The 12,187-nt window shown below is 30.0% G+C and overlaps 1 protein-coding gene across 2 annotated transcripts; it reads right to left on the bottom strand.

Moving 5' to 3' along the window:
- Nucleotides 1-6,902: 6,902 nt before the first annotated feature.
- LOC142518475 (pto-interacting protein 1-like) lies at nt 6,903-11,883 on the bottom strand. 2 transcript variants are annotated; one of them, XM_075621259.1, is made up of 8 exons: nt 11,704-11,883; nt 10,702-10,820; nt 9,561-9,811; nt 9,351-9,477; nt 8,690-8,963; nt 8,069-8,201; nt 7,874-7,960; nt 6,903-7,284 (listed from the first exon to the last, which is right to left on the bottom strand). In XM_075621259.1, the coding sequence occupies exons 2-8, from the start codon at nt 10,781-10,783 to the stop codon at nt 7,153-7,155; spliced, it is 1,086 nt and encodes a 361-aa protein (XP_075477374.1). In that variant the 5' UTR covers nt 10,784-10,820; nt 11,704-11,883; the 3' UTR covers nt 6,903-7,152. The 2 variants fall into 2 exon arrangements, with proteins under 2 accessions (XP_075477374.1, XP_075477375.1); XM_075621260.1 differs by having other exon boundaries at nt 10,702-10,806; nt 11,704-11,871.
- Between the last annotated feature and the right edge of the window lie 304 nt (nt 11,884-12,187).

Below are 12,187 nucleotides of genomic sequence, written 5' to 3'. Positions count from 1 at the left end.
ACATATATATATATATATATATATTTTTTTTTTTATTACAAATTTTACAATTAAAATACAAAAATTACAATTCAATAAAAATCATGTGTCTAAATTGTGCATTCCTTCTTCATCGAGTAAATCTTCAAGGATAATATCTTCTTCTGAGGAGTAGAAGATTTCTTCTATTTTCTGGTCTTCTAATTCTTCCAAGAATCTGTTGTACATTCTAGCATAAAAGTAAAAAGTTTTGGGGGCATCTGTATAAAAATCTGGAAAATGATCAACGCATGGTGATGAGCTCAATATGTAGATTTTGTAAATCTGGTTCATAAAATATAATCTGTAGTCTTCGTTTCTTTTTTCGATGAATTTATGCTTGAAGGCTAATGTCTGTAATCTCTGATGTTTTATTTGTTTTTGGATTGTAGCACTGCAAATGGCTGGATGATGGACTTTGGGCTCCGCTTCTTGTCTTTGCCATTTAAAAAAAGGCTTGACCCAAATTCTGTGAACTGCTGGTTCTAAATCTGTTCTAATCCATTCTAGACATGTTGATCTTATTTCTAATTTTACTTCATTATTGCCGGTATCAAAGATATATTGGATTGCACTTTTAAGGGCAACACTGTTGAGACTGTCTATGTTATCTTTATCTGTAATGATGATTTCGGAAACTAATCCTAAATCTAATAAGGAATTTATACTTATTCTTTCTTCCTTATTATTAAATTGAAAGAAAAAATCTCTAAATGATGAAAAGTGTATTTGGGTAGAAAGGATGTAGAATTGAAGTTGACAAGAACAATTATCTATGTCTAAAGTTTCTTTTTCACAATCAATTTTATGTTTGGCATATTCATTTATTCCTTTTAAAGGAATAATTTTTATGCCATCAGGTTTTAAGAAAAGAATTTCTTGGATCATTTGGAATTTTTTGTAGAAGTTTTCTTTGGCTTTTGAGAAAATAATGTCATTTATTTGGGTAGGTAATATGCTTAATTCTGTAAGTGGTCTAAAGAAAAATCTTGTTGGGCTCAGTTTTTGGCTAGAATTAAATATACTAGGTCTGTCTAATAGACTGGGTTTGTCTATTTCAAAATCTTGAATCTTTTTAAGAAGGTCCAAGTTTATACGGTTTGCCTTAAGGGCTGCTTCTGTTTTTTGTAATTTTTCCGTCAATTCCTTTATTTTATCAGACATTAATGATTTCGAATCATTTAGTCTTTTAAAATTTTTTACCATCGTCTCGCAATGATTACAAAATTGAAAATCAGTGTTTAAATCTTTTTTAGGAATTTCATAAAAACTCTTTTTTGGAAAATTATTTTCATTGGCTATTTGTTTACCATAACTCTTTTGGGTATTTATATCTTTTCGGACTGGATAATCAATAAAGTAATTTGGACCAATAAAACGGTTGGCTGATTCAAGAGCTTCAGGAAGGGTTTTAAAACTTTTATAAAAAGAATTTTGTTTATTTTTAATAACTTCAACCACTCGGGTCCAATGGTTGTAGATTCCTGTCACCTTCCCTTGGTAAACAACGTAATATAATATGGTTTCTGAATCAGCTTCATGTGCTGATTGGGAAGAAATATTTATTTGATTGAAATAATAGGCCAAGGCGTTTAAGACTATGACTTTTTGATTGGAATCGTTTGGTTGGACGTTCCATATTGAATTTAATAAAGTTTTTTGGGATTTTTCTAGATGAAAAGGTTTTGAAGTCCTGAAACATTTTTTTGAGTTTTGAGGATAAACAGGGAGATTGATATCTCCAAAAGAAATTAATTCTGTAGGGGATTTCTGTTGGAAATAATTAACTTTGCTTGATGACGCCATTTTCCTGCATAGATCAAATAAATTTGTTAGAATTCTTTCATAATCCCCATAAGTTTTTATTCTTTTTAGAGAAATATTATTTTGAAAATTTTTTCCTTGAATTAGTGCATTAATACTATTTTCATATATAGAATATGTTTTTATTAAATTGAGTTTGTACGAGGTTTTTCTAAGAATTCAAAATCTACTTTTTTATAATTAAATTTAAAAGAGATAGAATTACTATTTACTTTATATGGAGTAATTAATTCTATAAAGGGTGTTCCTAGAATTACAGTATGATGTATGTCATTAACTAAAATAAATGTAGTTTTAATAAAAACTCCATTGTTTAAAATTGATGCTTCTGTTTTTGAATTAACATTTAATTTAGAATTGTTAGCAGCCGAAAGTTTTTCATTAGTTTTTTCTTGAAAATTTTTAGGTACTATCCCTGATTTTATACAATTTAAATCAGCACCAGTATCAAAAAGCGCTATTGTACTAATTTTAAAATTTTCTGAAAATACCAGATTTATTTTTAGTATGTATTTTCTAGAGGTTATTTCTCTTAATACAAAAAGAAAGTCTTCTGGAATTTTCTCAAGGTTTTGAATGTTTTTAATTTCATTATCTTCAGATTCTTCGGAATTTTCAATATTAATATTATCTAATATTACTTTGATTATTCCAGAATCTTGTTTTTGTTTTACTTTTAATTCTTTTAGTTCTAATTTTATTTCTTTTATATCTTTTTGTAAATCTTGGATTGTTAACTCTTTATTTTTTATTTTCTTTCTTTTTTCTAAAATATTGGTTAGGTCGTAATTATTTTTAGAATCATTTGGTAAAGCAGTATATTTTATTTCTGTTTTTTCTTCTTTATTTTCATTTAGAGATTTTAAAATTTTATCAAGATATTCTTTTTGAATATTTGGATCATTTATATTTTTTAGAATATCAATAAGGAATTGTTGATATTTTGAAAGCATGTTAATTTGTTTTTCAGATTCGTTACTAGATGTAATTAATTCATCTATTTGTAAAGATTCATTTTCATCTTTAGAAGAAAAATTTTCTAATTCTGACTCAGAAGAATCAATTAAAAGATTAGAAATTTTATTTAATATTTCTTCATTTAATTCTAATTCATTTAACTGTTTATTCAATCTACAATAATTAGCAGTATGTCCTTTTTTATGACATTTATAACATTCAATATCTTTAAATGATTTTTTAGGATATTGTTTGAAATTTTTAAATTTCTTATAAGGTTTCTTATAAAATTCTTCTTTTGATTTAAAATTTTTCTTATTGTATTTAATATTTTTTCTATATGGTTTTTCATTAGATTCACTACAGTTTTCTAGACATTTAGAAGGAGAAGGTTTATTAGGATTTATATCGAATTGTTGACAGAAAGTTCCTAATTCTTGTTTCGTTCTTTTCATTTCCTATTTTAAATGTTTTTGTAATTTTAGATCTTGACATATTTTTAAACCTTCTTGTTGAGTTAGACTAATTAATTGACCATAAGTAAATTCATTATAAGGAATTATTTGTTTTCCACATGATTCTCTAATTTTATTTCTAACCTTTTCTCCTAAAAGAGTTGGTAATCCTGCTAGGAATTTTTCTTTCCAAAATGGTTGATTAGAGTCTTCCCTAAGCATGACTCTGGTTAGAAAAGTATTTTTATACCATTGAAAATCACTTAATTTTTTACATTTAAGATTTGATAATAATTCAACATTTTTATCTTTTAAATGTGAAGGATCACCTATAAAATGTAAAGAGATTGTTAGGATTAAAGTAGCTATAGCATCTTGTTGGGGATTTTCATCTTGATCTAAAATTGGTATCCCATCTTCATCAGTTTTTATAGAATTTAGAATTTCTTCTTGTTGTTGATTTGTAAGATAATAGTCCCACCAACCCTTAATTTGACCAGAAAAACCAGCTATAAGGAGTTCGGCTATGGTTCTATCTTGTGTATTTGTTTTAGTTTTATAAGCATTTGCTGCCATAGTCATTTGTTGTAAAATACTAAGAATATTATATTCAGTCATTCCATCTATGTTCCAATCATAAACGGAAGAAGCATTAAAACGAGATTGTGTTATGGGTTTTATTATTCCTAAATCTGGAGCAGGAATAATTTGTAACTTTTGTGAAGATTGATTCCAATCCATTTTATTGATTTTATTTGTAGGATTTTGGAATTGTTCTAAAGCTTCACTAATATCTGAATATTGATTTAAGGTATTTATTCTAAGATCAGAGGTTGGTGTTTCAGGAGCAGTTTGATCTATAGGTTGATTTGAGCTACTAGCTGTTGTTGCCATTTTACTTAATTTATCTTGTATTATTTTTATAAATTCAAAATTATTCTCTTTGATATTTTTAATACTATGTTCAGTTATTTGGTATGGTTTAAAAATTGGGTTTTTGAGTTTACTATCTGTATTCGAGGTTTCTATTTTAGTTGTTGGTTGTTTTTGTATTTGTTTTTCTATCCGATCTAGTTGTTTTCCTATGGTATTTAAATTTGTATTTGTGAAATTATTTTGTATTATAATGTTTTTATATTAATTTTATCATTATCTCCTGGATTTTTTTATAGGAATTGCTTCAATTTGTTGATTTTGTACCAGCATTTTAATTTCTTGTAAAGGAGGATGATTAGATTGTATTTTTCTAGAATCAGTAATGGTTTCCCATTCTGGTGATATATTTCTCATTGTAATAGGATTTACATAGTTTGAAAATGGGTATTCTAAAGAATTTTGAGATGAGTATATTTCAAACCAATCGAAGAATAAAATGTGAATTTTATATTTATTTATAAATTCATAGAATTTTTCTTGAATATCTTTTCTGGTATTCATAAAATTTTCAAAAAACCATAATCTTTTTGCTTTATTATGTATATCATAAAAATCTTTATGTAGAAAGTTTTTATCTATTTGGAATTCCTTTTCTATAACATTTAGTTCATTAATTATATTTTCTGTTATAGAGGAAAAAGTTGGACTAGTTGGATCTTGTTCTGATTCAAATTGTTGTTCTGGAATATTCAATTGTCTTCCTATCCTATTTTTGGTATATATAGGTCTAGGTATTTCTGAGGTATAATCTACATTTCTTATTACAGAATTGGGTATATTTGAAGTAGAATATCTAGGTTGGGTTTTATAAGGAGAGTTTATTTGTGATATTCTTCCTAAATCTATAGTATCTGAAGTTGAAGAATCATCAGATCTACTGTTATGACTACTTCTTCTATCAAAAGAAAGTTTAACTCTTCCATCTAAATATTGAGTTATTTCTTTTAATTGGGTGTTGGGTTCTTCTTGTTCTATAAATTCTGTTTTGACAATACCTTCTAAAATCCATTCTTCTGGAAGTGTTATATCTTTCCATTGAATCGGTTTAGGAATTACTGTATTAGATTTTCTTAAATCTGTTTGTAATAAAAGAGTTTCTCCTTTTTTACTATGAAATTTTACTTTTGTCGCAAAAGCAGAAATCATGGCTTTATAATGTACTTTAAAAATTAAGGCTACGGGAATTGAACCTTGAAGCATATTATAATTATGAGTTTTAACTTGTAGAACTAAAGATTTTAAAATATTTTTATCATTTAAGGAGACTGAAAAATTTGGATAGCAATCAAAAGAAATTGGTCCCGTACACAGACTGGATTCAACAGAACTTAACAAGGAGTCTTCCAAGTTTATGAATCTAGCATCTCTTAAAATAGCAAGAATATAAGTATTTAATCCTTCTTTTGTTAAAGGTTTTATCCCAACTTGGACTAATCCAATATGAAGGTATTTATAATTCTTTTCTCTATGTTTTTGTAAAGAATTTTGGGAAAATAAATTTATTGTTTCAAATGGTTTTGTAAGTTGAATATCTCTTTCTTCTGTTTTGATTGTAAAATCAGTTTTATAGATCACATTTGTTAACCATTAGACACAGCTTGACTCGTGAGCAGGGACGGACCTATGCTTGGCCCGTCCTAGGCTGTAGCCCAACTCAATTTTTTTTACGAGGAGTTATAGAGATTTGAGCTAATTAGAATTTTTTTTGGTAAATATATATAGAGATTTAAGCACAATCTAATTTTTTAAAAGATATCACGGTGCAAATAACTAATAAAATTTAATATCTAGAATACCTATTTAACTTTCACAGTGAATAAATATAGATATTCGAGATTTAAGCACAATCTAATTTTTTAAAAGATATCACGGTGCAAATAACTAATAAAATTTAATAGCTAGATTACCTATTTAACTTTCACAGTGAATAAATGTAGATATTCGATATTTCAAAAGGGTTTGGTGCAAATAACTCATAAAAGTAATAAATTTATTTTATCAATTCTTTTATTTAATAGAATTTAATTTTGAAAGTACATTTAAAATATATTAAAAATAGTATGTAAATTTTGAATCTAAGTGAAACTTGTCTTATATTACACGGGTTACATATTAATTTAAATAATATATAAATTTTGAAAAATGATATTGATTAAACTTTTTTTTTGAAAATTAACTCTCCTATTTCGAATACGCTAGGAGTAATAGTTTTTTTTTAAAAAAAATAAAATACCAAGATCATTTTGCTAACTATTTTCATATTAATATCTCATATTTGATATATATAATATATATTTATATATATATATATATATATAAATTAACTTATTATATTAAGTTCAAGCTCACCTCAACTTTAATTTTTGGATCCGTCCCTGCTCGTGAGATTCACGAAATAGCAAAAGAAGAGATGATACACTGATGAACAAAGATAAATAAATTATTTTTAACTTTAATTATTATAAAACTCGAGAGTCTAACGTCAGATGAAAAAAAGATATTAAGTCTTATTTGGTTCTTAAATATGTGATCTCAATTTCAATCTGCTTATCCGAGTTGTCAATAAATTCAAACAAATCATAAAAAGCACGCCTAAATGTCATTAATTTGCTAACAACATAAAAGAAACTACAGTACAACTTATCGGATAATTTGGAAATTGCAAATTAAATGGAAAAAAAATGAAATAACTCAGCTCCTTTTCAACTAAAATACCTGCAAACGCCCACAAGCAGTTCATATATTTATAAATTTATACACAGAATCGAGTGGTCACTCTTAAAACAGTCCTGACAAACTTGTTCATTCATAAAATATCATTCATAAAAAAATCCAATGATCATAACATTGCACTGAGACAAGTTCCTCCTCACACCAAAGGTACAAGCAATACAAATACTCAGCAAACTAGAAGCTATGAGATAAACATATTTGAAAATGATTATAACCGAATCAAGGAATTTCACAAGCCGGGGGTTTCGGTGGGAGGTCCAGGTCGAGTATTCAACAGTGGCTGGAGGGCTTTCACCACGATGCTCATGTTTGGGCGGAAATCCGCTTCATATTGCACACACAAGGCAGCAACTGCAGCCAGCTGCACATGTTTAACCAATACAAATTCTGGTCAATCAAAGTACACGCGTTTCTGTGGAGTATTTTTTTACAAAAAAAATACCATAGGAAAAGAGACTGAATGTAGTTATTGTGATATTCTCTTAGATAATAATTAGTAAAATTTGTGATATAGATATGATGTTATTTAATTGTTATTCAAGAGTAGATGACCTATAAGAATGCTCGTCGAATGAGCAATTCAATAAGTCAACCCAGTCCATACATGCAAAGAAAAGTAATACTTTTGACATAAAAAGTAAGACATTTCATGTGCCGGGTCGGGTCGAATATCCGTCACACAAATTGACCCATGAGACGATCTCACATATGTTTTTCTGTAAAAAGAATTTTCTGTCATACCTCTACGAAGATTTTCACATATAGCAAAGACATGAGAATTATGTTTCTAACTAACAGAGATTAACTAACATTTTAACTTTCTTGAGGCTATGTCGTGGATCGTGTTATATTATTTATCACTACATTTTTAATATTTAAATTTCTCAACATTATCAGTGATCAAATATTCAAATTCATAATAGCATGTAGGAAAACAAATGTCAATTTACCTTTGCAACTGCCTTTGGAGGGTACTCGCCATTCAGTCTAGCGTCAACACACTGCTTTACCTTGTCTTCACTGAGTTTTGGTGTGGCCTAATTCAAAATAATTTACAATCCAATCAATCGCAGTGAAAAACATACTTTGAGAAAAATGAGAAAGATCACACTCGAAAATAATCACTAAGAAATGGCATGGTTTACCCATGTGACAAGGCTCTGTTGTGTCCTCGGCAATGTATGATCAACTGGTTTACGTCCGGTCAAGAGTTCGAGGAGCACCACACCAAAGCTATAAACATCACTCTTTGAACTTAGTTGCCCAGTCATTGCATATCTAACCACCAAAATGGAACGATTCAGAGACAATATTGGAAAAAAAATCAGTGAGATTTGAAAGCTTAAATATAAAAGAACATAGTTAAGAAAGACCATTCTGTTAATTAAGCCCAGCATTTTTAGGTGCTTTGTTCTAAAGAAAAATACAATAAAATTTCTGTTTTTCATTACAACAATGAAATAAAGAGCCCCTTTTACTCTACCAGAAGAAGCTGAAATAGAAACCAAAAAGCCATATGTTTTAGCTTCCTGAGTTAGAATTTTAAGAATTTTCGTAACTGTAAAGACCCTCAAACATCACTTTTTTTGGAAAAAACAGCTTTTTAGAAAGGTAATTTAATCCATGATCCATCTTCTGTATCCAAACAGACGTAACTTTTAATATGTTTACCTCCAAAGAATGGAATAGGAAGGGGAAAAGCTAAATTAATCATGCGTTTAAGAACTTGATATATTTGTCTGGTAAACACTCGAAAAAGAGCATACTCAGGAGCGTGATAACCAAAAGTCCCAAGAACACGAGTTGAATGGAGCCGAGCTGCCATATCGGGGCCTTGATTTGACAAATCAAAATCAGAAATCTTGGCAACGTCATCATCAAACAGTAACACATTGCTGGACTTTATATCACGATGAACTATGTGAGGCTGTGCCTTCTCATGCAAATATTCTAGGCCTTTCGCAGCTCCAACTGCGATTTTGACCCTCTGGGCCCATGACAAAACTGGACCTGGCTGTGCTCCTTTCACGCCTTTTCGTCCTGCATTAACAAGTGAAATAATGAAATGTAAATCAACACATACGTTTGAGTCATATGGTGTATTACTTTATCTGCAGGCACAAGTCATAGACCAAGAAGCCAAGGCATATGACAGGATATTTTCCTGAAGCCAAGACATATGATAGGATATTTTCCACAATAAAAGAACATTTCGAAAAATGAAGAGGTTTACAGGAATATATAGATCATGCCATGAAACGGATAATAAGTTTGTATCCATCTTCAACTCAATATCAAAATTCTTAGTTAGATAACAAGACGGTCCACAGATGTATTTCAGACAAAAGATTTCAACACACCAACAAAAGTCAGCGACCATTATGAATTGTAAAATGATAATTATATAAATTAAGAAGACGAATTCACCATGGAGAATGTCGTGCAATGATCCATTAGGAGCATACTCATAAGCAAGGACGCGGAGACCACCATCCACACAATAACCAAGTAGCTCGACCACATTTTCGTGCTTTAGTCTAGAAACAGTAGAAACCTGAAGACACATTAAACACAACCTTTCTTGAAACTGCTACCAATGCAGCTATACAAACAAGCACAAAGTGTTTCATGGAAAACCTGAGACAAATATTCTTGGTCTGGCTGTTTGCTAGAGTCCAACTTTTTTATTGCAGCAGCACGTTCGCTTTTCAGAATTCCATAGAACACCCTTCCGTATGACCCCTCACCAATCAAAGACTTTGTACCAAAATTATCTGTAACATCCTTTAATTCATCAACTGAAATGGCGGGGACGGAAATTGGCTGCATGTTAATGGTTTGTCTCTCCTTTAGAGCTACTTCTGTGGCACGATACGCTGCAGTGTTTCCTGCAGAAAATCCCAAATGAAATCATCATAAATCAAATATCTTCAATGCTTAATCAAGAAATACAGCCAGAGGTGAGCAGAAGGATTCACAATCAGAAAACTATATAGTGACTCCACGTCACATTAACAATTCAAATCAACTGAAAAGACATATAATAAGTTTACATTCTATATTAATCAGCAAGCATCAAAGTTGTCATGTTCGTCTTCTTCGTCTTTATATGTTTGTACATTCAGGTAAATGATACGGTGATGAAGCAACAGACTAGCAAATCACTAAATTATATCAACTATTAACATGATAAGATTTGTTCAACGGACAGATATGAGGACGAAGTTACCGTACCTAGGGAGCCACCAACAATATAAAAATATCTATATGTTTGGTTAATCCACAGAGATTTGTCAACTCTGATATATCACATCATACATATTTTCAAATGAGTACTAAAATATTTTTATATTTGTGTTTCCTTTGAAATTTCTATATATTTTTAACAAGACACAATGAACTTACAGACATTTAACAATGACTAACACCTTGTTAGACATTTTTAAATTGCAGTCTTTCACCATAATATATGTAATATCCTCAGTTATCCTTTTATTTGATTTTCTGAATACTTTTGTAGGATCTTATTTAAGAATTAACCATGGCAGCCTGGCAGGTATGCATCACTATTTGTATTCATAAGTATAGGACAGGAGTATCCATGCATTGTAAAAGATAAGTTGAAATTTCAATTGAGAATCCGATTCAATTTATTAAATGGACAAAAACTTTATCTCCATCCAGCAAAGATTTCTCCCTTTCATCCAATCTATAGAGGATAAATTTGGCAATTGATTCATAAAATCTTTAAAACAGAACCTAGAAGAAGAAACCTCACCTGCTGAATGGGTTGTCCTGTATGGCCCATTATCAGCAGCTTTATGCATGTCACCTTCCCCACAACAGCCAAAACAACTCATGATCTTTTTCACTTCTAAAGAACCTAGATTAGAAAATCTGGATAAGAGGAGCATGAAAGTTATAAGTGAAAGGGAACATATAACATAATATCAATGAGGAAAAAGAAACATTGCAATCAATTGCATTTTTCATAAGTCCGTGATTTATTACATTGGTCCTCATTCTGTAGTTTATGACTTTATGCACAAAATACTGAAAAAACTAAAAAACTTCAAGAAGCAATTCTATTGTCTCCATAAACTTAAATCAAAATAGCAATTCAATCAATGTACCTTTCATTGTCACCAATTCAATCTACTAAATTATAAAGAAATTGTGACCAACTCAATCTAATAGATTATAAAAAAAATTAGTCCAGTAGCTAGAAGGCATTTCTTTTTTCAAACAAAGTTTCACTTTCAAGCTATAATTCATCCATATCGAGTGTCAAAACCAACTCCGAGATCCTTTAAATTTTACAGCTCAACAGAAGGCATTATTGTAACAGAATATTTTCATGCCTCAGAGACAGTGAGGCACTCTGCTTGTAGCTTCAAAATCTCAGCAAAAAGAAACTTAGCAAATTTGATCATTTACGTAATAGATAACTCAAGAATTAGCTAAACAATTTACCCATTTCTGAAGAATCAATTGAATTGAGGAAGCAATTTACACTGTCAAGACACAATCACATCATCTATTGGCCCCAATTTCCAGTCAAAGCGGTATCTTAATCAGATCCACCATGTTTCAACTCCTATAGAAGGAACCTCAAGATTTCCATGCTTAAATCGCATCCAATTCACAAAAGTGGAAAACAAAATCATCCCAAATCCCATGATTTAAAAAACACAACCAGAGAAGAACAAAAACAAACTTTAGACTACGAATGACAGATGAAAAAATATAGTTCAAAATCCAATCTTTTCTGGTTAATTACCTTGTAAACGCGGAAAACGAGAAACCCCACAACACAAAAAGATGATCAAACCAAGAAAAATCTTCTTATGGAAGCAATGAGCAAGAGAACCCACAACTTCAAACAGCACAACAAATGGAGTCCCACTCTGACCTGTATTACAAGAACCGTTTCGATTCTTCTTGTTTTTGTGCGTGTGTGTGTATAATATAATGAAAGAAAATAAAATATTACGTTGACTGTTAAAAGATGATAGAATATTAGTAGAACAGCTACGGGGCTTTCCTTTTTCCCGTGATTACATATACGTATACATAGACATGTACATATACATATATAATAGAATAAGTTATAGAGAAGCAGCTGAGGAGTGAGACTCAAGCGCGTTGATAAGATAGAAAATAATGCAAATGGAAATGGGAAAGAGAGATTCCAGCGGCTCACCCACTTAGACTGAGTTTGGAATTGAATTATTATTAATATCTAAGCAACTCATGTACGCGAA

Source organism: Primulina tabacum, chromosome 11 (genome assembly GCF_025594145.1).
Source record: "Primulina tabacum isolate GXHZ01 chromosome 11, ASM2559414v2, whole genome shotgun sequence".
In the NCBI taxonomy this organism is placed as follows: domain Eukaryota; kingdom Viridiplantae; phylum Streptophyta; class Magnoliopsida; order Lamiales; family Gesneriaceae; genus Primulina; species Primulina tabacum.
Note: the sequence above shows the minus strand (reverse complement) of the source record. Positions and strands in the feature narration are given on the sequence as shown.